The 23,552-nt window shown below is 36.8% G+C and overlaps 1 protein-coding gene across 1 annotated transcript in view; it reads left to right on the top strand.

Annotated features, from left to right (window-relative positions):
- Nucleotides 1–23,552, top strand: part of LOC136025926 (E3 ubiquitin-protein ligase Bre1-like) — a gene marked incomplete in the record, with an annotated part of 103,657 nt that overhangs the window by 28,674 nt on the left and 51,431 nt on the right. Inside the window, 4 exon segments of the mRNA XM_065702007.1 lie at nucleotides 2,461–2,652; nucleotides 13,771–13,892; nucleotides 18,930–19,169; nucleotides 20,129–20,254. Of these exon segments, the coding sequence (XP_065558079.1) occupies nucleotides 2,461–2,652; nucleotides 13,771–13,892; nucleotides 18,930–19,169; nucleotides 20,129–20,254 (680 nt within the window).

The raw sequence follows: 23,552 nt of genomic DNA, 5'->3' as shown, positions 1-23,552 counted from the left end.
AAGAATTGGCTTTTTATGCTGATTTCAAATATATAAATTTCAATAAGCTTAGCCTCATCCATCAAAGGTTTTGACCCCGAGAAAATTTTCCTGATTTTCGAAAAAATGGGGAAACATCCCCTAAAAGTCAAGTGATCTTAATGAAAATCACACCGTCGGTTTTAAGCTCTTATCTGCAAAAATGTGAAATTTTGCATTTTTTGCCAGAAGAAAGATCACGGATCCGCGTTTATTTGTTCGCTTCTTTTTTCTTTTTTTACCAGGGTTGATCTTATCGACCCAGTTGTCCTAGAATATAGGAAGAGGGCTCATTCGAACTGAAATTAAAAATTCTGGTGCCCTGTTTAAGTGACCAAAATAATAGAGGCCAATTAGGCCCCCCTCCCCCGCCCCCTTTTCCCAAAATCGTCAGATCAAAATTTTGTGATAGCCATTTTGTTCATCATAGTTGAAAGGCCCAATAACTATGCCTTTAGGTATAACATCCCCCCCGCCACAGCCCCAGGGGAAAGGTCTTTAAGCTATAAAATTTGCACATTGTTTACGCATAGTATTTGTTATTGGGATGCATGCAATCATTTTCGGGTGGGGGGACAATTTTTCTGCTGGGGGTTTTTCCGGGGGGGGGGAATTTTTCATGGGCAGGGAAGTTTCCAGGGAGTATACTTGTCAGGCGGGAATTTACCAGAATTTTTATACGGAATTTTTTTATATGTCTTATTTTCTTCTTTTCTTTCTCAGTTTTACGTGCGGAGTCGTTAAGAGTGATTTTCCGGGGTAAATTTTCACCAGAATTGAATTGTCTAGAGAATATTTCCTTGGGGAGGGGGTTTTTCTGGGGAAGTGGAGCCCGATTTTCTAACATTATTTAGAAACACGACCAGAAATTAATTTTTTCAACAGAAAGTAAGGAGCAACATTAAAACTTAAAATAAACTGAAATTATTATGTATACGAAGGGGTTTGCCCCCTCCTCAATACATCGCTCTTTAGGCTAAAGTTTGAATTTTGTCTCAATTCCTTAAGAATAACTCCTGAAACACAAGGGTCGTTTAATTAGAACAATGAGACGCTTTTTTAAAAGTACTAAAAAACTTTAGAGTAAAGAGTGAGGTATTGAGGAGGGGGCAACCCCTTCATATGCGTAATGATTTCTGTTCGTTTTAAGTTTTAATGTTGCTCCTTACTTTTTGTTGAAAAAACTTATTTCTTTATTTCTTGAATTAGGAAAAGAATCACGATTATTCGAGGCTATTAAAGACGGAATGTTTTCAAATAATTTTGATATTTCAAATTGTGAGTGAAAACTATTGAATTATGAAAATCAAATCATGGAAATTAAAAGTATTGAAACAAGCATTTTCAATGCTTCAATATGATTTGAAATTGTGTTAAATCAAATAATCGCTTTTATATATATATATATATATATATATATATATATATATATATATATATATATATATATATATATATATATATATATATATATATATATATATATATATATATATGTATTTATATACATACGAGTTGCGGTCTAAAAGCAAAGGCTGGTCTTCAAAGTTCAAACTTCAAGATTATCCCCTTCAAGGTAGTTTCTTTGGACAGCTACACACCGGTGGAGACGTTGTTCCCACTCTTCTTAGCTGCGCTGGAAGCCTTTAACCGTTGTGGTCTTCAGAATGTCTGTTTACTGCCTTTTGTATGGTTTCAAAAGTCCCAAAATGATGGCTAATCATTTTCGTTATCTCCAAGAGCACTAAAATTTTAATTTCCGTTCGAGTGAGCCCCCTCCCGATATTTTAGGACACATTCGTAATCTTTCTTGTTGCAAAAATACAAAATTCCACATTTTTGGAAATGAGAGCTTGAAACCTCTACAGTAGGGTTCTCTGATAAGCCGAATCTTGTGGTGAAATTTTTCGTTAAGATTCCTTTACTTTTTGTGAGTATTTTCTCAGAGTTTCAGTTACTATTGAGATAATCCGTGACGCACAACCAAAACACAACCTCACTAATCGCAGTCTCATAAATCGCGTAGCTAATGGACGGAGTGAAAAATCAAACTGAGCAATGGAAGGGTTCTTATACACATCCTATCTAAAGGACAACAGCGCATGGTTACCAGATTGCTTGCAGTATCGCCAGTCTCATTACTTTTCTACCGTACCTCTTTCATGTATACACATATATGATTGCTCTGGGGGGATCAAAAATTGGACCAAGACAAACATTAAAAAAAAGTCTAGAAAAAAGCCTAGTAAAATTTTCTAAATAGCCCAAGTAATTTTTTGAAGTCCAAAATAATAAAAAAAAAGGAATTTTCAAAAAAGTACTTATAGTAATAAAGCTCATCTCCCTCATTTTTTTTATTTGCTATTATGCACTCATGCAGTTGGGAGGGGGGTGAAAGATATTGAAATAAAAACAAATCCAAATGCCGTTTCTATTTTTCAGATGACGAGTCAACTAATTCTTTTCTGGCCCTGTTATCCACATGGGACAGGACGGAGCTTGATGAGAAGCTGGCTAGCCGTGTTCAAGTCTCGTCGTCTGCCGTTGCCAAAATTATTCGAGCCTTTGAGAGGCTTTTAGGAAGCAGAAATAAGTTGGCTTTGGCCCTCAAAGGGGAAAGCTTAAACGAAAGCGGTAAGAAAAATTTTCTAACCTGAGAAAGAATAATCTAATGGGTAATTAGTAGTCTTCTACTTTTTTTGTGTGTCCGTGCTTCTGTTTGTTATTGTATTTGTGTGTGTGTGTGTTTTTTGGGCATACACTACTATATTCACACCCTTGCGCAAATTAACAAGGGCGCAACACAGACAGGAAAAATGCAAATGAAGCATAACATTAAGTATAAAACAAAACTTTTCGTAACTTTTTTCCTAAAGATGCCATTTCTGAAAAGTCTATAGATAAATATTTTTGTTAGTTTAAAGCTGTATTATATCAATTGTGCTACTTTTTTGTCACAGAAAACAGCATAGGTTCCCTCATTTTTTTTTAAATTTATTATTTTTATTTTATTTATTTTATTAAATTTATTAATTAATTTATTTATTTAATTTATTAATTTAATTTATTTTATTTAATTTATTATTTTTAGTTTCATTAATTTATTTGATTTCGACGGTGAACACAAGTCAGTTTTAATGTTGTTTTCGTCCCTGATAACAATATGGTTTCTCACCAGAGCTGGTTTCAGGGGAGGGACAGAGTGGGCACTTGCCCCAGACGCAGAAATTTTAGGGGTGCCAAAAATTTAAATAAATAATCTAAACGGTTATTATCATTTTGTCATTTTTAGAAATTTAATTTAATAATGAAATTTAATAAATGAAAATTTTGTCAAAATTTGGCTACAACAACCTACTTTGTGTTTCTTGTCTTGCTTGTGTTTTATGTCGATCCGATTATTTTTTATTGTCATTAAATTAATTTACTAATTAATTTGATAATGTATTTTAAAATGTTTCCTCAATTTATTAATTTAATTATTTTAATTACTATTATTTTGTTTTTATTTCATTAGCTAATTCATGATTTATTAATTATTTTCATCTATTAATTGCGCCCTCTACTTTATTTAAGTAAATTAAATTTCAAAAAAAAAAAAAAAAAAATGATAATAACCTGCAAAATGATCGTAAAACTTCGTTGCTCATACATTGAGCGCATGCAAAATAAGTTCTATAAAATCTGATCGAAAAATGATATAGTGCTTTATATGGGAAAAAATACATTGAAAGCAGTTTTTCAACAGTTCTGTTTACTCGATTCAAATGATAATTTTGTTAACAATTGAAAGTGGGACTTATGAAGGAAAAATTGTTGTGAAAGTGGAGACATAAACGTCAATAAACCTAGGATCAGTAAAAAAAAAAATGTTTCGCTGCATTTTTTTTTCCCCAACTAATCTAAAAAATAAACATAAACTGTTAATCTAATGTTTGAAATATGGATCTCTACTAGTAAGGTGTTTAACGTGTGAATCCCTTCCCCGTCAAACCCGATAATTCGTTAAATTCCATTGTCTGTCCCTAGACCTACACAGAACGTCCCTTGGGGATTCTCTGAGGAACACTAAGATATTGTTTACTCATTGAACAACGTGAAAACTTTATTAGAAATATTTTGAAAATGATGCGGAGGGTGGGGGGCTTCTTTTACGTTTATAATATCATACTGAATGTAATGTAATATTATAATATTTTAGTAGTATTTTAGCATATTGTGCTGGGTATGTTGCTGATCGAAGACTATTAATTATTTTGTTATTTTTCACACTATATTTTTTATTAATGATGTAAACAGGTTTTTATTTTTTATTTTTCTTGTTTACCATTTTTGTTTCCTGTTCAAATCGAAAAAATCAGCAAAGTGTCATGTTTCGGATTATGGTTTTTAAATATTACGCTTTAATTTTTTTCTCAATTTTTTATTTATTTATTTAATTAATATTTTAATTAATTTTAAAGTCATATTAATTAATTTTAATTAAGCTCTTAAGTAATTAGTTTTTAATTTTTATTGAATTAATTGCCAAGTAAGGAATATTCGTATGATATGTAAAGAAGGTAAAAAAAAGGTAACGAATACGGCATTAGACTTTACCGTCCCTACCGGCGGTGCTGATCTCTGTTTCTTGGCCTTTCAGCCAGGAAGTGCAATGGGGGGTTGGGGGCCGAACATCCTATGCTTTCGCACACCCTTCCGCTATACCTTCCCCAGATTTCCAATTGAGAAGAAAAACCTGGCATTAATTCTCCCCCCCCCTCATTGCCGTCGTTACCATATTTATTATATTTATGTAGCATTTATGCTACACCTCTCATGTTACTCCACAATACCGAACTAGAGTCAAGCTGTTGAGGTTCTATCAGAGGATTCACTGTTCATCACGCTCGATTCTTCCATTATTATGAAAAATATCCATTATAATGGAAAAGTTTCCATTATATTTGATAGCTGGGAAATAATAATAATAATAATAATAATTTATTTATAACCCTCATCATAACAAGTTATGGCACTTGTGGAGTAACAAAAAGAAAAAAAAATGAAATACACTGCAAATAAAATACACTATAAATAGAAAAAAAACACTACGCTAAAATGACATTAACCGAACAGACGGACCAAAAGATGATGAGGCGATAAACGATAAAATGCTTATTCCGACAACCTTCCATGCAGGAGGGTGAATTTTGCACTTATATTGCTATACCAAGGGGGGAGATAAAGTAAAAATTTACAATATCTAAAATAAAAAGTCCGAATCTGATTAACATCTTTTTTCTTTAGAAGGGGATAAAGACCAGAAAGATATAGGACAGAATGACCACAGAATGTAGCATATAGTCTACCGAGTGCACGTCTTTTATACTTCCCTCGATTAGCAACTATCTTAGAATAGCCCATTTGAATTTTCTTCTGAACATCACGAACAGTGCACTGCCGTAGGCAAGAAATAGAATTCGTAACAGTAGTACCCAACCACCGAAAGGTGGAAACAAAGGGTATAGAAAAACCGCGACAAGCTAAGGGAGCATTAGAGAAAGTTGGACCATTAAAAACTAGAAATTCACATTTCTCAACATTAAGAGAAAGACCAATTCGAGAAAATAGACGTGAAACGTTTGAGACCATAAACGAGAGACATTGCTTATTTTTACACAAAAGTAAAAGGTTATCTGCATAAGCAAGATAAGAAACATCTGAGAGTCCAATAAAATAATTTGATCTAATTTCATCTAAAATACCAGAAATGCACATTTTGAATATACTAGGTGATAAAACCCCTCCCTGCTTGACACCTTGACATAAACGGACAAACGGAGATCCCGATTTATTAATTCGAAGGAAAGAATTCTCATATCAAAAACGAAGAAGAAAAATGACTTAAAGATTTAGACCATTATTAAAAAGGAAAAAAAAGCTTGACTGTGAACTACATTGTCAAAAGCTTTAGAAAGGTCCAAAGTACATATATAAAGTGGCGACCCCTCAGCCATGCTATTCTTAAGGGCGGAAGAAAGATCACGCTGTGCATGTTGAGAACCAATACCAGATTGAAACCCGAATTGATTCGATCGGAAATTTATATTTTCATTTAAACGAGGAATTAAGATATATTCAAGGATTTTACTCAAGTTACACGTAGTGGTTATAGGGCGATAAGATGAAGATTGAGAAGGGGGTTGTCCCCGCTTTAGAATTGAGGTGACATTTCCACAAAGAAAGCTATCCGGAACCAGAGAAGATGTTAAACACATTTGGAACAACAACTGCAAATGAAATAAAAGAACAACACACTTTGGATTTATATTATTTACACTAATACCATCAATATCAATGGATGAAGATTTCAGTTGCTTAATTGCATTTTCAACAGCAGTTATTGATACTGGAATAATATGGCCTTGATGAAGCGAAGGCGGAAGAATTTTAGAAAGTAACCGAGAATAATGTGACAGCACGAAAAAATTAATTTTGGAAAAAATTCCCGAATAGTGAACATACCAAGTTGAATTAGAAATCGAATCGCTACTATAAAGATCACTTTTATCCAGCTTCTCAGGATTGATCAATTTAGACCAATCCTTTTTAGAGGCTGGAAATTCCGTACCCTTATAACGAATGGATTTAAGGTACTTTTTATAATCATTCTTTGTTTTCTGCTCTATATCCGCAACAGACCCCGTTGTAGGTCTACCACAATCAACCCAAATTCGAAGCCAAAGTTTTGCCTTATTTTTATAATTCTTTAATTCAGGATCGGCAGCCCATATAGATTTCCGCGTTTTTATACGAATACGCTCTTTGGAAACCGCAATTTTTTCAGCTTCTTTCATACATCTAATTATATCATCATAATATCTGTCAAGATCACGCTTACTACCCTTTACTTGCAATTGGAGTAGATGGCAAGGCACACGAATACAACTAAGCAATGTAGATAAAGACAATATATATAAAGCAATATCGGCTCTTTTCCAATTACTACATTTAAACCATTTAGAATTCCCAGTAGGGGCAACATTGCAAAGGTTACGTTTCAGTTTAGTAGTAAATGAAAGCGATAGATGGTCAATATCTTTAGTCTCAATATCAACATGAATAATCGAGCATTCTAGCTGTGACAAACTGATTATATGATCAATATTAGAAACGCTACCAGATTGATGGATGTAGGAGTACGATAAATCTTTCTTCAGAATCACGTAAGGGGCATGCACTCCAATATTTCTCAAGATCGATAACTTTGTTCATCCAAATCCGTATTAAAGTCACCAAGAACTATAAAATCAAGTTTATCTTCCTTGACACGATTCATCACAGACTTTAAAGACTTGCATGTAATAGCAAATCTATTTATTGACTCTACTGTATTATTTTTATATGGAAGATAAACATTAGCAAACACAGTACTATTTACTCTAACAGCAAGAATGTGCTTATCCGAATAAAAAAGGGATGGGTAACAGCAAGAATGTGCTTATCCGAATAAAAAAGGGATGGGTTTAAAAAATCAATACTTTTTAAAAAAAATACAGGCCAGACCTCCAGAAGGGCGGCCACGCGTGGTAACTGCATCAGAAGTAAAAACCGAATGAACAGAGCTTCGATGAAGGAAGTTTCCGCTAGAGGCGGTTAACAAGGTTTCTTGCAGGCAGATACCGTCGAAGTTCTCGTACAGATCGTCAATTTAAGCATCTTTATTTTTTGTGCCATTGATATTGTGCGATATGATTGAAATTTGTAATGTTATTTAGAGGTTTGTTGACTTGCAAAACCACGGAGAACGGAGCATGATATGCTAAAGGACACATGTTCACCATTGCAATTGGCACATTTTGGTGAGGCACTGCATGGATTTTCTTTCGTACTAATATGAGGGCCGGCACAACGAGCACATTTGGGCGCAGGACTGGGACAAGAAGACTGGAAGTGATGGGGTGATCGGCATATAAGACTGGATAGTACGTCGGGAGAGTGGCAGATATATTGGGAGGTGAACATGGGCTTGATGGAATCCCATATGAAAAAGGAATATATTGTTGGTATGTGCGTAGCACAGGGTTACGGCTAGAGCAACGGCCTAACTAGCCACGGCTTGAAGGCATCCATGCTTTAACTGAAGCTGAGTCATGCTAACTGAGTAATTTGTTACCTGAAGGCGTTTTTCCAGATAAGTTTAAAAAGGCATTTATCACACCTATTCCGAAGAAAACATCACCGACCTCACCGTCAGACCTTAGGCCGATTTCAAAGACGCCCATCATCTCGAAAGTCTTTGAAGACTTTATTCTACAGTGGCTACTAGCAGAAGTAGAACATAAAAGCAGAAGTAGTGCAGTTCGGTTTTCGTCGAGGGCACAGCACAACACATTATCTTGTAAGATTACTTCATGATCTACTAGAGTACCTAGAAATTTCGGAGGCCCTTGCTGATATAATAATTTCTGATTTCGTGAAAGCTTTCGATCTCCTTGACCACGAGACTGTTATCAATGAAGCCCGTGCCCTGGAGGTCTCGCAGTTTCTGCTGTGCATCATCGCAAGTTTCCTTTCTGGTTGTCAACAGTGCGTACAACTTGAAAACGGGGAAGCATCCAACTTCCAAGACATCACATGTGGAGCAGCCCAAGGAAGCAAGCTAGGTCCCATCTTATTTGTCATTGTAATCAACCGACTGATGAGACAACATAAACAAAGATACAAGTTCGCAGATGATTGTTCAATAAGTCTACTACGATTCCTTTCACAAACACACGACCAACTCGAGCCCCTGGTTGCAGAGCTTCGGGATCAAGCTGATCAAGTGAAGCTCCAGCTAAGTCTCGAGAAAAGCTGTGTGTTGCGTGTCAACTTCCTGAAGAAGAAGAGCATTGACGAATCTGCACCTCTCCAAACAAAGAAATCAGTCAAAATACTCGGCATCACACTAAGTGACGATTTTACGTTCGGAGATCACTTCAACCAGATCACAGCAAAAGCAGCTGGTCTTCTAAAATCCTTCGCAAATCTCAGAAGGTTTGGAATGACAGAACAACTCCTTCTTTCGTGCTACAAAACTTATGTAATGCCCATAGTCATGTACGGCTGTCCTGTCTGGCACCCATCGCTCACAGAGAAACACAGAAGTCAGCTTGAAACAATTCAGACAAGAGCCTGCAAACTAATTCTTGGATCAAATTACAAAAACTACGAAGAAAGCTTGAGCGAACTCAGGCTCCCAACCCTGGATGAAAGGAGGCACGAAACGCTGATGAAGTTTGGAGCTGACACCCTGAAGTCCCCAACGCACCGAGATATCCTGCCTCAGTTTACTTCAGTGACTCACGCACACAAGACGAGGCTGGCAACTTTTAAAGAGGGAAAAGAACTGTTAAAATGCCCGCCTACACACTCAACGACAAGATTTTTAAACTCCTTCGTTCCATACCACGTGAAGTACTACAACGACAATATCCTCAAATCGAAGTGATAGCTCATCATGTGTGTTCTTTATGTTGCGTCTTTTTGCGTTTTTCTCCTTTTTTTTTTGTTTGACGATACCCATGTTATTGCATTGTGATAAAGGGAAAGAATAAAAATTATTTATTATTATAAGCGGTGAACATGGACATGAAAAAGGACTCTATTGCTGGTATATGTTTAGCAATTGATTACTGCTAGAGAAATAGTCTAATCCTTCAACGGCTTTCAGCATCCTTACTTTAAGCGGTAAGCATAAGCTAGATAAGATGACTGTCAGACTGTCTGTTCAACAATATTTAGGTCTAAGCATTACATCGTTGTGCTTTTCTTGGTGTGGGTCTGCCAGAATTCAATTTACCATTTGCAAGTTAGTATTACACGCACTAGAAAAGGCTGTGCATTTATAAAATAAAAATAAATCAAAATGAACTGTGAATGAGAACTGTAAACGTTTCTGCATTCTACCTTTTTATTGAATTGTAAAACCCTGTGCTTATTTATGTTTAGGTTTAAAATTGGTGCCCTTCCTGAATCAGGCATGTAATTTTGTTTGTTTGTTTTAATTTGTCTGCGCTCCGAGTTCTCTCCTCTCTTGTTTATGTTTCTGACCTAAATATTGTTCATTGTATTTAATACAAGTTTGAACTTATAAGGTACATAGAGTCCTATAAAATTCTGGGGACTTGAGGTCGTGACGACAAAATCTTTTTTTTTATCCCTTATATCAAAACTTCACGTGAAGTTACATGCAAAAAGGTCTAATGTTTAGGTAGTAGCTATTGATAATGAGGGAAATAAGGTATGGATGTCTTGCGTGGATGCAGGAGCGTGAATCCTAGGGAGTGCTTAATAGAGAAGTTATGTAGATTTTTGCAGTTAATGAATTTAAATGGTTGTTAATTCATGTGTGCAATTATCCAGTACTTTGAGTCTTTGGGTCATTTGTTTGTATAAGAGTTATTTTGGTGGGTTGAGGATGAAAGGCGTGAATAAATTTTGTGTTAGGACTGAAGGAAAATTTGTTTAATTTGTATTTGTGTTGTTGTCTAATGTGTATTTGATTTTTGATTGATTTTCTCTTATAGGCTTCCTTACACGCTTAAGGTATGGGTAAGTAAGGATTACATGTCTTTTTATTTCATGCTGTATGCCATGTTTCTTTTATTTCATGTTTGGAACAAACTTTATTTCATCTTATTTCTTGTTCGATTTTTTTTTGTAAACAAAATTACGAAATTTTCAGATTGGCGATTTAAAATTTCTACCCTGTTCTAATTAGTTATCAAATATATTTGATAACACTTAGCTGCTATTTGATAGTACTTCGCTTAGGCTTGGAACAAGCGAAGATGAAAAGGTGAAGTTGGGGAACAAAAAGATAGATCAATGGGACAGCTTCACTTACCTTGGTAGTATTAGTAGCAAAGATTACAGCGAAGATGTTATAAGTAGAATAGCCAAGGCCCAAGGTGTTTTCTCATAGTTGAAAAGAGTTTTGAAGAATAGGAGGATAGGCGAGCGAACCAAGTTTAGAATATTGGAAGCTACAGTAGTGGCAGTGGTCAAATATGGTTCTGAAGCATGGGCGTTGCAAAGGGTGGAGGAAGATTTGCTATATGTTTTCCAGAGAAATTGCCTACTGATTTGTTTTGGGTAACGGAGTGCCTGACTGTATTTCAAACAGTAGTCAGTACAAAAGATGGTTCAATCCCGCTTTCTAGGGCTATATTGAGAGAGAGGCTGATTTGGCTAAGACACGTTTTCCAGATGAAGAATGACAGATTGCCAAAGATCGTCCTTGTCAGCAAGCCATCTAGGGCCAAACGGAAAGTAGTTCATCCTCGATTGGGGTGAGAAGACGTCGTAAGGAAAGATTTAAGGAAAATGGGAACTTCCTTGGAGGGTATAAAGAGGGAGACTTTGAATAGATTGGGATATAGGAAGAGCATGCGTAGCTGTGTTGGGCTCAGGTGGCTCTGTGTTGCGGTGAGTTGTTAGCAGTATTAGTATATCCTTCCATTTGCAAACATCAATTTGATTTCTTCTTAATTACAATTGTCAATGACTTTGGAAATTTACTTATCTTTTCATCATCTCATTTTGACATTGACTCTTTTGGTTGGTTTGTGTATCCAGATCCGTCACTAGATTTTGTAAAAACTTTTTTTTTATTCTCTCTTGCTTGTTTCGTAGCCAATCTTGTGCTACTTAATCTTTTGGGTCATTTGGCTACAGAATTCCTTGGTTTGAGTCGTACCTTTATAATTCTTCCCTCAGTACGATTAATAAGAAGAAAACGTGGATTTTATTGAACCAAATTTTTTAAAATGAATCTTGTATACTTCTGAGGAGAAAAGAATCAGTTAGGTGCATTCTTCTCTATGACTCCTAGCTTTTATTTTTCTGTTTCGAACGTCCTTCATTCTCCTTTTCCAGAATTAATATCGACATTGTATCGATTCTGAGATGTGATATGGAAATCATGACGGCAAGTCACTATATACGTGTGAGAAACCAAAATCGTTTATTTCCATTCTAGGCAAGCGGATGCAATGAAGGAATCTATATTGACTAGTTGCAGTTCTCTGGACATTTTTGGCTAGAACATTGAGAACATTGACATTGACTTTGGACATTGACTAGTTGCAGTTCTCTGGACATTTTTGGCTAGAAAACTTCATTAATAATATTTTACAGTATATTTAAAACGCTGGTTTGAATTAGGAGATGTTTGAATTAGGAGATGTTTCTCATATGATTATGAATCATATATGACTTCGCCGATAGCACTTCTTACTTAGAGGAAGATTTAAGCCTATTGGGTCATGTGACACGTCTGGAACGTGTCACATGACATCCCTCGTGTGAACGTGTAACGTGACATCCCTCGACAGTTGTTATGATCCCTTGACAGTTATTACTCTAGCCCATATGCCCAGATTAGATATGCCCCAGGTTTTAGCCAATGTGGCATGTCGCGGAACGTGTCCATTGTCCCTAGACACTTTTCAAGGAAATGTTTAGCTCTCTTGAATCTCTTCATTTTTTCTTCACCTGATGCGCCAAGTCAACGAACCCTCTCTTTCGCACTCTTTTTTTTTTCCAATAGACCAAAATTTCCAGATAGAAATTTTATTCAACACAGTTGAAAGGCCAAATAACTGCCTCTGGGGACGAGATTTTCAGGTCGACAATTGTTGAGAAAATTCTTGCTTGACAATTGCCATGATCCCTTGACAATTGTCGCTCTAGCCCATATGCCCAGATTAGATATGCCCCAGATTTTACTCCATGTGGCATGTCATGGAACGTGTCCATGGTCCCTAGACACTTGTCAAGGAAATTTTTTGCTCTCTTGAATCTCTTCATTTCTTCTTCACCTGGTGCGCAAAGTGCTAGATATATTATACAGAACTCATAGAAAGGTTAAAGACAATGTCTGGATGAAAACTGTTTAAGAGATTAGATAGTATCTTCAAAGTACAAGGCTGTACTTCTTCACCAGGGAGAAAGTTCTATCTGAAAAAATTCCTTTTGACACTACAACTGACACCTAATTACGCATCGAAACGAGAAAGAGAGCTTCGGTGTATCTACACAATTTGATTTAGTCTAGCCGCTGATCTTCCGCAGGGCATCTACGTAATCAAATCCTCAGTCTCATTTTTGTCGGTATGGTAAGAATTTCAACATTTTTGATAGCTGGAGACCGGGAAATCTTTCAATTATTGCAATCTTTGATAGAGAAAAATCAGTGCATTGACAATTTGCACTAGGAGTATTCTGCTTGTGTAAAAATGAAAAGACATGAAAACTTGAATAATTTTTTTTATTATACCTAACATTTGAATTCGTTAAGTAATCTTTATGCTTGTGGTTCATTTAAATACTAGCGCCATTTTTCGTGTGCATACAAACTAGGTGAAAGTTTTGTAGCTATTGTGTATATTTTGAATACAAAAAATTTGGACACAAGGTGCTTTTCGCTGGAATATTACCCCCTCTCTCAACTGTGGACTCCTGGACCTGCCCATTGTTAATGCTATCTACTTAGGTACCAAAATATTCACTTATTAATAATATGGGGTACTGTTGGATCTCATAGTTTCACAGAGAGTGATCCTCTAAACGTCTTAATGGATATTTTTATATCTAAAACATTTTATTATTTGGAAACTTATACGCTTAATAGATTTAACCTTATTCAATATATAATAAGCTGCTTATTATATCTTTTATAAAAGCTAAACCCAACGCGTGACTTATTTTTCTTTCTTTTTTTAGATGAAGCCCCGCCACTAGAGGAAAGTGTCAAAGAAATGATAGTTGAACTTCAAGACGAAAATAAAAAACTCCATTCTTTAAATTCCACACTACACGAGAAAAACCATACTCTTGCTCTTAAGGTATGTTGGAACGGAATTGTATCTAGGGGGACAGGAGGGGTAATTGCCCTGGGCAGTAAACCCGGGTTTTGGCAAACGAAACTGAAGAGTAAAGCTACGAAAAAAAGAAAAACTTCTCGAAAGTAAAACTCAGTTTTTAAAATTATCTTAATTGTTTTACCCGATTGTTTCATCGAGTATAATTTAAAGTGTTTTAATAGTCTCTAGCCTTTGCCTTGTATTTTTCTTTAAACGTTTATCTGTGCGCTGTGATGGTACGGTGATACAGTAAGCATGATGAGGCATCAACAGCTGACTGCTGTCCAGCGAGGTAGGTAGCCTGGATAGGTAGCCTGAATAGATGCTGTTTAGCCGTCCTGGCTGAGTGGTTGGCGCGCTGGCGTGGGAATCCTTTGTCCAAGGGGTACGGGTTCAATCCCAGTTGTGACCAGTTATTTAGTTTGGGACGGGGGTCAGTGGCGTGACTCTGTAAGCTCAAATGGGTACCTGGAGAAATCTGGGGAAGGTAAGCAGGAAGGGTGTGTGAAAGCATATGATGGTTGCCCCCCAGCCCCCCATTGCACTTCCTGGCTGAAGGGCCATGAAACGGAGATCAGCACCGCCGGTTTGGACCTTAAGGGTCTAGTGCCGTCTTACTTACTTACTTACTTTTACTTTTACTGGATAGATCTCCCTATCCTTTTACTGAATTTCAAGAGTTTCCAAAGGGCACCAATTCACAAAATGTAGAAAGGCAACGATTTTCTTTTCTTTCTTTTTTACAGTAAAGACACAAAAAGGGTATTTTTCAAAATGTAGAGGCAGGGCTGATTTTTATGGCACTTGGTATCTACCAAGTGACATATAGCGATCACAAATTCTGTCGGTCTGTCTGTCGGTCTCGGTTTTGCTAGTTTAGGCACTTCCAGATAAGCTAGGACGATGAAATTTGGCAGGCATATCAGGGAACATACTAGATTAAATTATAAATTGTCGTTTTCATTGTTCGACCATCTGGGGGGGGGGGGGCGGTTAATTTAAAAAATAGAAAAAACGAGTTTTTTTTTAGCTTACGAACGGGTGATTGGATTTTAACGAAATTTGAGGTTTGGAAGGATATCGTGTCTCAGAGCTCCTATTTTAAATCCGGACCGGATCCGGTGAAATTGGGGGGAGTTGGAGGGGTAAACCTAAAATCTTGGAAAATACTTAGAGTGGAGGGATCGGGATGAAACTTGGTGGGAAAAATAAGTACGAGTCCTGGATACGTGATTGACATAACCGGAACGGATCTGCTTTCTTTTGGGGGAGTTGGGGGGAGGGTTAGTTCTGAAAAATTAGAAAAAAAATGAGGTATTTTTAAGTTACGAAGGAGTGATCGGATCTTAATAAAATTTTATATTTAGAAAGACCTCGTAACTCAGATCTCTTATTTTAAATCTCGACAAGATCCTTTGTCGTGGGGGGGGGGGTTGGAAATCTTGGAAATGGCTTAGAGTGGAGAGATGAGGTTGAGACTTGGTGGGAAAAATAAGCACAAGTCTAAGATACCTGACTGACATAAGTGGACCGGATCCACTCTCTTTGGGGGAGTTTGGGGGGGGGGTTCCGAAAAATTAGAAAAAATGAGATGTTTGTAACTTACGAACGGGTGATCAGATCTTAATGAAATTTGATATTTAAAATGATCTTTTGCTTCAGACCTCTTGTTTTAAATCCTGACCATATCCGGTAACATTTGTGGGAGTTGGAGGGGGAAACCGGAAATATCGGAAAACGTGAGAAGTGAGGTATCTTTGTTTTACGAATGGATGATCAAATCTTAATGTAACTTGACACATAGAAAGATGTTATGTCTCAGATTCTCTATTTTCAATTCGAATCGTATCCGGGGACATGGGGGTTGGAGGGACAGAAATCTTGGAAAACGCTTACAGTGGAGAGATCGGGATGAAACTTGGTGGGTAGAATAAGCAAATGTCGTAGATACGTGATTGACGTAACCGGACTGGATCCGCTCTCTTCGGGGGAGTTAGGGGGTGGGGTTCAGTGCTTTGGTTAGTTTGGTGCTTCTGGACGTGCGAGGACAATCAAAATTGGTAGGCGTGCCAGGGAGCTGCACAAATTGACTTGGTAAAGTCTTTTTCCCCGATTCGAACATCTAGGGGGTTGAAGGGAGAGATAAAATTAGAAAAAATGAGATATTTTTAACTTACGAGTGGGAGGTCGGATCTTAATGAATTTTGATATTTGGAAGGACCTCGTGACTCAGAGCTCTTATTTTAAATCCCAACCGGCATTAAGCCTCTGATTTTCCTTTTAAACCAATCTATGGATTCTTAGAATTTTGCTATAGCTTATGCCATATAAGCTCTTGGCTCTTCCAGCCTCGTCACAAGTGCCATATGAGCTCTTAGCTCTTGTTTTCTAACGATAATATAAAAAGGGTATTTTGTATTATACCCTTATATTATTATACCCTATTATACCCTGTATTATACCTTGTTCCCCTTTATTTTGTCCGATTTAAGGGTGTTCGACAAATCACCCCTCCATGGACTGGATTCCAATGAAAAAGAACAATTTTATTTTATTTCGTTTGATGCTTGATCTGTTGTAATAAAAGTCATGCATCATTGCTCCAAGTTCAAATACTTTTGAAGCAAAAGGGTAAGTCTTAAACTATCAAATTAGCATTAGTTGTTTCCAGGTGACGTTAAGATATTCATAGTTTTACCTGCAGTTTTATTTAATTTACATTTAACGTTTAAACGGCTCAATGTCAGTGAAAGAGGTGATAGTTTTCTAACAGTTAAAACCCCGTCTTAATTTGTGTAGTGGCTTGTCTTGATTGACGGATAACGACAATAAGGATCCTTTATTTTCGGGTATTAACGCGAAGAAGGCGAATATCGCTATTAATGATTAAGTTGAACATAAGTAGAGCATAAGCTTCCATATGACTAGACGTATAAGGTTCCTTATGGCTAGACGTTTAAGCTTCCATATGACTAGACGTATAAGCTTCCATATGAATAGACGTATAAGCTTCCATATGACTAGATGTATAAGCTTTGATATGACTAGACGTATAAGCTTCCATATAACTAGACGTATAAACTTCCATATGATTAGAAGTAAAAGCTTTCATATGCCATAGACCCCATATGAATCTCGTCGCACCATTCTTGGCGAGGCTCAATTTGACTCTTAAACTTGTGCATTGGAAGTAATATCAAAGGTCTGAGGCACATTAATTAATTTAAAAATTGGCAAAATAATATGCAGCAATTGGAGAAATAGCCTATATTTAAGTCTGTTTCCGTTTCGATAACCACTGGGGGTGTATGTGCGTACTAAATTTTTCTTTCTCTTCACAGATAAAAAAAAAACGAAAAAAAACGAGACAGCAGGTTTGATGAATTAAGAGCTAGAAGAGTGGTGATCCAAAGAATTGAAACTAAAATTTTGGGAGGGGGAGCTGCAGACCATTTACTCTTTTCACTGTCTATTCTAAAACGCGTCTTTGTGTGGCAAATCTTCAAAAAAATCATATTGTAGCTGCTTAACTGACTGGTAGTGTCAGCAAGTTCTCATTTAACTAGTTTTTATTCACTGTAATTTTTTCTGCCATGTGCGCCGAGAAGTAAGCAATATACAGCCATCAAAACTTGAAATAAGTATGTTGACTTAAGCTTTTTAGGATGTAAAGTATATACTAGTTAACTAAACAAAGGGGAACGAAAGGATCAGAAAACTAGGACGGATTAGATTATTCAGGATATGTGTAATAACGGAAGTGTGAAGTAGGAAAAAAGTTGGAGTTGTAATTGCAACTAAATTGGTTAGACGGGTCTAAGGAGATTGTGGTGATTATGGAATTCGATTCTTTTTTGTGGATTTTTATATAAGCATTTGTAGCTAATGTGAATGTCGAAAAGGATTTTTTTTTTCGACTCTTTTTTTGTGGCAAGAATATCCATGGACAGTATCAGAGGCTATATAATCCTTCATGTCGACCTAATAAAGGATAGAAATTATGCTTTGGGTCTGGGGCAAGTAAAGCGCAAGTATTTAAATTTTCTTTGGATTGGGATTGGTAACTTTTCCTCTGTAACTAATCCCAGTTGTCATCTCTGGGAACGAACAATCATTCATTGTTTTAAATTGTAACAGCTTGGGTGGCTTTTCCTTATCCACTGTGTGAGTCAGCTAAAACTGACTCACACAGAAATTCAATATGTGAAGCAAACTCACTGGAGAAACAAACTGGAAACTCACAACTTTGTGAGTTTCCCCCTGAAGATAGTTTTGAAGACTAGATACATGGTTTTCGCCCTTGGGTTCACTCTATCACCATTAATGCCTATTGAGCGAAACAGAATCGTTGGGACTACTGGAGGCATATCGGGGGGATGAGAGTGGAGAAGGAGAATGCCCTATTTACAATTTTTGTAAATTCAAAAATAAGAAGTCTACTTCTTACCTCTTGCCTACTTACTTTCGGTGGAAGCCAGTCGAAGAACTATCCTACCTGGCAGTAGTAGATTCTGGAATTACTTCTGACGGTTACTTCGGTCTGTCAGCTGTTGCTTCCCTGGCAATCTTCAGCCAGTCCATTTCCCGTCTCCAGTCATGCCTCGAGAACCCTCCCAATGGTTCAACGCCCTCATTGAACTTTTGCCAAAGGTTGTTCTTCTGTCTCCCCGGGTGGAAGTACTTCTTACCTCCACTAGAACCAACTCATGGCAAGCCACTAGGCCAATCCTTCCTTAAGGCGTTCGCACAGTAGTCAAAATGTATTCCTTGGGCTGGCATACTGTGGCCCTGGTTCGCCCTCTGGTGATAAAATCGCCAGCTATGTTGTGTTTGTTGATTCTTGTTCGTAAACACTGTGTTTCAGGGATTGGATCTTGATTTCTAACAGTATGTGTAAGTTTCCGAAATTGTGCTTATTTTGCTGTGTTTGAAAGTACAAAGAAGTTGTGCCTTACTTCGAAAGTTTTACTTAACTTTCTATCGTTTTTCGCGAAGTTAATTATTATTATTTTTTTTTAGAATAAGGAACTCCAAGAGCAATTAACAGCAAGGGAAACAGAAACTGCCGAATTAAAAAATAGACTAGACGATATACAGTATGAGTTCGATAGGATTCGAAGATCGAACCACAACTTGGAGCACAATCTTGCTGATGCTTTGGAAAAACTAAAGCAGTACCAGGCTATAACTCCCTGTATTGGAGGTAGTGGGACTGACGACAAACCAATATCTAAACTCACCAATTACAATAAGGGAAAGGTATTCTTTGATAAATTTAGTTATTTATTTATTTTTATACATTATTATATTTATTTATATATTATTTTATATTTATATTATTATATGTATTTATATTATAAATTTATTTATTTTATACATTATTTATATTTATGCATTATTTATTTATTGCAAAAGAAGACTCGACGGTTGTTACAGGAAACAAAATAATTACAAATGACAAATAAATTGAATTCTTGAAACACGAATTAAAAAACGGAAAAAATTCGAAGAAAGGTATAAAAATAATTAAGAAACAAAGAAACAAAGGTGATTTTCAGCCAGTTGGAAAGAAGGCGAAAATGCTTATCAGATATTTGGACCTCCGCCGAGCCGTCCTCAGGGCTCAACATAAAAAAAAATACAGACAAAAAAACAGGCCAGAACAAATGAAAGACTATTAAAAAATTTGCTGGATATGAATTCTGTCCCTAGCCATTAACGCCGCCTGTCTACTGACCGGTTTTTTATAACAGTCAATTAATCTTGGTTTAAAAGTAAAAGGGATATTTGTGGATTCTTTTTGTACTAAATTATCCTCAAATGATATTTACTAAAATATCAATGTTTTAGATTTAGATAAAAACTTGCCTATAATTTATAATGTGTTTTATACTTAACCTGAGGTAGCCTCCCAGCCACCTGATAGTTTTCCCACACTCACTCCTATTTCCACTCATCACCCACTCTTAACCATAATACCCTGACTCAAATATATTATACCTTTCCCCAATGTTTCATACTCGCCCCTCAAATGAAACACACTTTCTTTCATACGCCCAGATAGTAGGAACCTAATTTTCCTAATATTCTGAATGTTTGCTATTTATTTTTTGAGATGCAAACACTCATCCCTTGATTCAATAACCACTTTAGAAACGCTGTGTTTCACAAGCTTTTTTTAACATTAAGTATTTATTTCAAGTTGTATTTCCTTGAAGGTTGAAGAACTAGTCAGAGAACTCGAAGAGCAAAAGGAACTATCGGCGAATAGGCTTGCAGAATTGGATAAGCTTCATCAAGACTATAAATCTGTATTGCAGCAACTGGAACATCTTAAAATGGATGTGAGTAAAGTAACTTTCGAAATGTAGTAGTAAAAGTAGTGATTGGATGAATCAGCATCGGAAAGCGTCAGTTTTCAAAGGATCTGGACTATATTTTTTTGATTGATAAAACGATTCCAGTGTGTAATTCAGTTTTTCGTATAAAAGAAAATTTTATACCTTTCTCAAATCAGAGATTTTTATCTAGAAACTGAAGATAAGCACAAGCACAGGGCTGGTGGGCCTTTAGGCTTGTGCTTATCCTCAGAACCTAAAAAATTAAACAATTTTACCCATAATAAACTACTCTTTTCATGTAATTTGTCTATATTTTTTTCTACTTTCAATCATTCCACAAAAATTCGTAGCCAAAATGATGAAAAGAAGCATGCATATAAATTAGCGGTGAAATATTTAGTCGGAATCAAGTATTGTGATAATCATGGTGTTCGAATCAAGGAGGCACACTCGTGCCTCTATAAAGAGGCGACACACGACAATGTTAAGCGATCTTCGGTTCCAGTGGTTGGAGAGGGATGGGGAGGGATGCATTTCGTAGCCCGAGCTCCAACTAAGAAACCTGCAAAATTTCATCCCCCTCCAACTTTTCCTTCATGGGGAAAATCTGGCCGAAAGTTCGACCCGTCAACCCCAGCCCCCCTTTAACGTTGTCCGATCGGGCTGAAATTCACAAGTTAAGGTCCCCTAGGGCCCAGGAGCTTATCCGCGAAATTTCAGCTTGATCCGATAACTCCTTCCCTGTTTTCCAGAAACCACGCATAGCCTCTTAAAATTCATTTACTTTTTTTTTCCTAGACGCCTACAGGTCACATCCGACATCGGATCTGGGTGTACGAAGACTCATTCGATGCGGAATTCTCCGAGTAATTTTCCTGGAAAGTTTCGTAGGAAAATCTTAACCCCCCGAAAGTTTCGACCATCCAACCCCCCCCCCCTTTTAACGTTGTCCGATCGGGCTGAAATTCACAAGTTAAGGTCCCCTACGGCCCAGGAGCTTATCCGCGAAATTTCAGCTCGATCCGATAACTCCTTCCCTGTTTTCCAGAAACCACGCATTAGCTATTTAATTAACGGATTTCTCTCCATAAGAGCCCATGTTAATTTAAAATTTTTAAAAGTTATTGAGAAGTTATATATACACACATGCAAGTTATTAGCTCAGTTGGTAGAGCGTGAGACTTTTAATCCTCGGGTCAAGGGTTCAAGTCCCTTACGGGCGGTTTTTTTTCACAACATCAAAAAAATTTTGACCTGGACAGCTTATCATTTGAGAGATAACAGAATATTAGCTTCTTATGAGCAAAAGAAACATTTCGGCCATTCTATCTATTTTTTTTCTATTTTATACAATGATTTAAAAGCGGGGGGGAGGGGGGGGTTCCTCTCCTAATTCCTGTACGAGGAGTACTCCTGTACGAGGAGTACAGGAATTATTAAATTACATCCACCATGGATTGTAGAAAAACGTACAGAATTAATATGAAAAAAAAAATTAAACCTGTACAAAAGAGTCTTTAAAAGCGGGGGGTTTGCCTCTCCTAATAGTCTTCTTATAGTCCTAATTTTTTTCTATTTTATACAATGATTTAAAAGCGGGGGGGGGGGGGGGCGGGGAGCCACCCAAGTTCCTCTCCTAATTCCTGTACGAGGAGTACAGGAATTATTAAATTACATCCACCATGGATTGTAGAAAAACGTACAGAAATAATATGAAAAAACTTCGTTTTCTTAAAGAGTTAAAGAGGCTGCGTCCCAAAGTCGAACCTTAAAACGTACAGGAATTAGAAGAGGCAGTTGGGGGGCTGCCGCCCCCCAAACCCCCAGCTTTTAAAGACTCTTTTGTACAGTTTTTTTTTGTGGGGGGACTTCATTGTTACTATTTACTAGTTTCGGCGCAATGGTTCTCCTGTCCTCTTGTGTTTAACATTTTTCGAAGTTATTCCATTATTCATTCATTTCAATTTTTTGTTAATTAAAAGAGGGCCTTTCCGAAGCCAAGAGCGGGGGGTTAGCAAAAAAAACAAAAAACCTGTACAAAAGAGTCTTTAAAAGCTGGGGGTTTGGGGGGCGGCAGCCCCCCAACTGCCTCTTCTAATTCCTGTACGTTTTAAGGTTCGACTTTGGAACGCAGCCTCTTTAACTCTTTAAGAAAACGAAGTTTTTTTCATATTATTACACCAAGGAATGAGATATAAATTTGAACCCTTTTTTTCTCTTTTACTTATATCTTTTTGTTGGATAGAAAAAGAGACAAGTTATACGAAAAATGGAAGATATAAAAATCTCTAGGCCATTTGCCTTAACGTCCCCTTCGTATGTCCTAGTTACTATTAATAAACAAAATATAAAGTTGTCTACATTGACAAATCAGCTATAATCACCACGGAATTTGTTACAAAAAAAAATCGACCTTTTGTATATAAAAAGGTATGCTATGGTAGAAGGGTTTTAGGCGTTTACCCACCGAGAAAATACCCTGCTGAAAATACCCGCTCCCGGAAAATACATCCCCGCTGAAAGGAAGTTATTCCCAAATGGTTTTTTCTCCGCTGAAAATTCCCCCAGGAACCCCCCCCCTTCCCTGGAGAAAACTCCCCCGCGAAAGATGTCTGTATGTTACAGAATGAAAAGTACTACCTGTAAGCAATGGACAAATAACAAAACTTAATAAGGCACTTAAACTTCTATAATGGAATCCCATATTTTTTTTAGTTAAGGATGGGGGGGGGGGAGATAACTCAAAGGGTACATTTTAATGCCAAAACATTTCAGCTCTCATTGAGCCGTCAGATAAATGCGGAATTAGTTCTAAGGGAGAGACGAGGAGAGGCTAGAGGTAGAAATCGATGTATAATCCCCAGGTCCGTAACCAAGATTTTTGTTGGGGGTGGGGTACAAAAGAAACTTTAAAAAACGCGTCAAATATGTGAAATTCATATCTACTCCCTTATGATTTCTGTGAATGTTTCTGGTCTACGCTGTTACTATGAAAGTAAAGAGTAACATTAAATCTAAAAATCGGCAGAATTTATTCCGTATAGGAAAGAGATTGCCCCTTCCTCATCCACTTCTCATAGTGGAAGAAACTTCGGAGGCTGCTCATCAGATCAGAAATTGAGAGTTCTAGTCAATTTTTATTATTCGAAAGAAACATTGATAGAATAATCTTATTTCTGTGTCTCAAAGGCTATTAGGTAATAGATATGAAAAAAATAACACCAAACCCAAAACAAACATTTCCACGTTGGTAAAACAACGCAAATAAAAATAAAGAAAATGAAATTTCCCAACTTCTACC

This window comes from Artemia franciscana, chromosome 4 (genome assembly GCF_032884065.1).
Source record: "Artemia franciscana chromosome 4, ASM3288406v1, whole genome shotgun sequence".
Taxonomy (NCBI): Eukaryota; Metazoa; Arthropoda; class Branchiopoda; order Anostraca; family Artemiidae; genus Artemia; species Artemia franciscana.
This window is presented reverse-complemented; position numbering and strand designations above follow the sequence as displayed.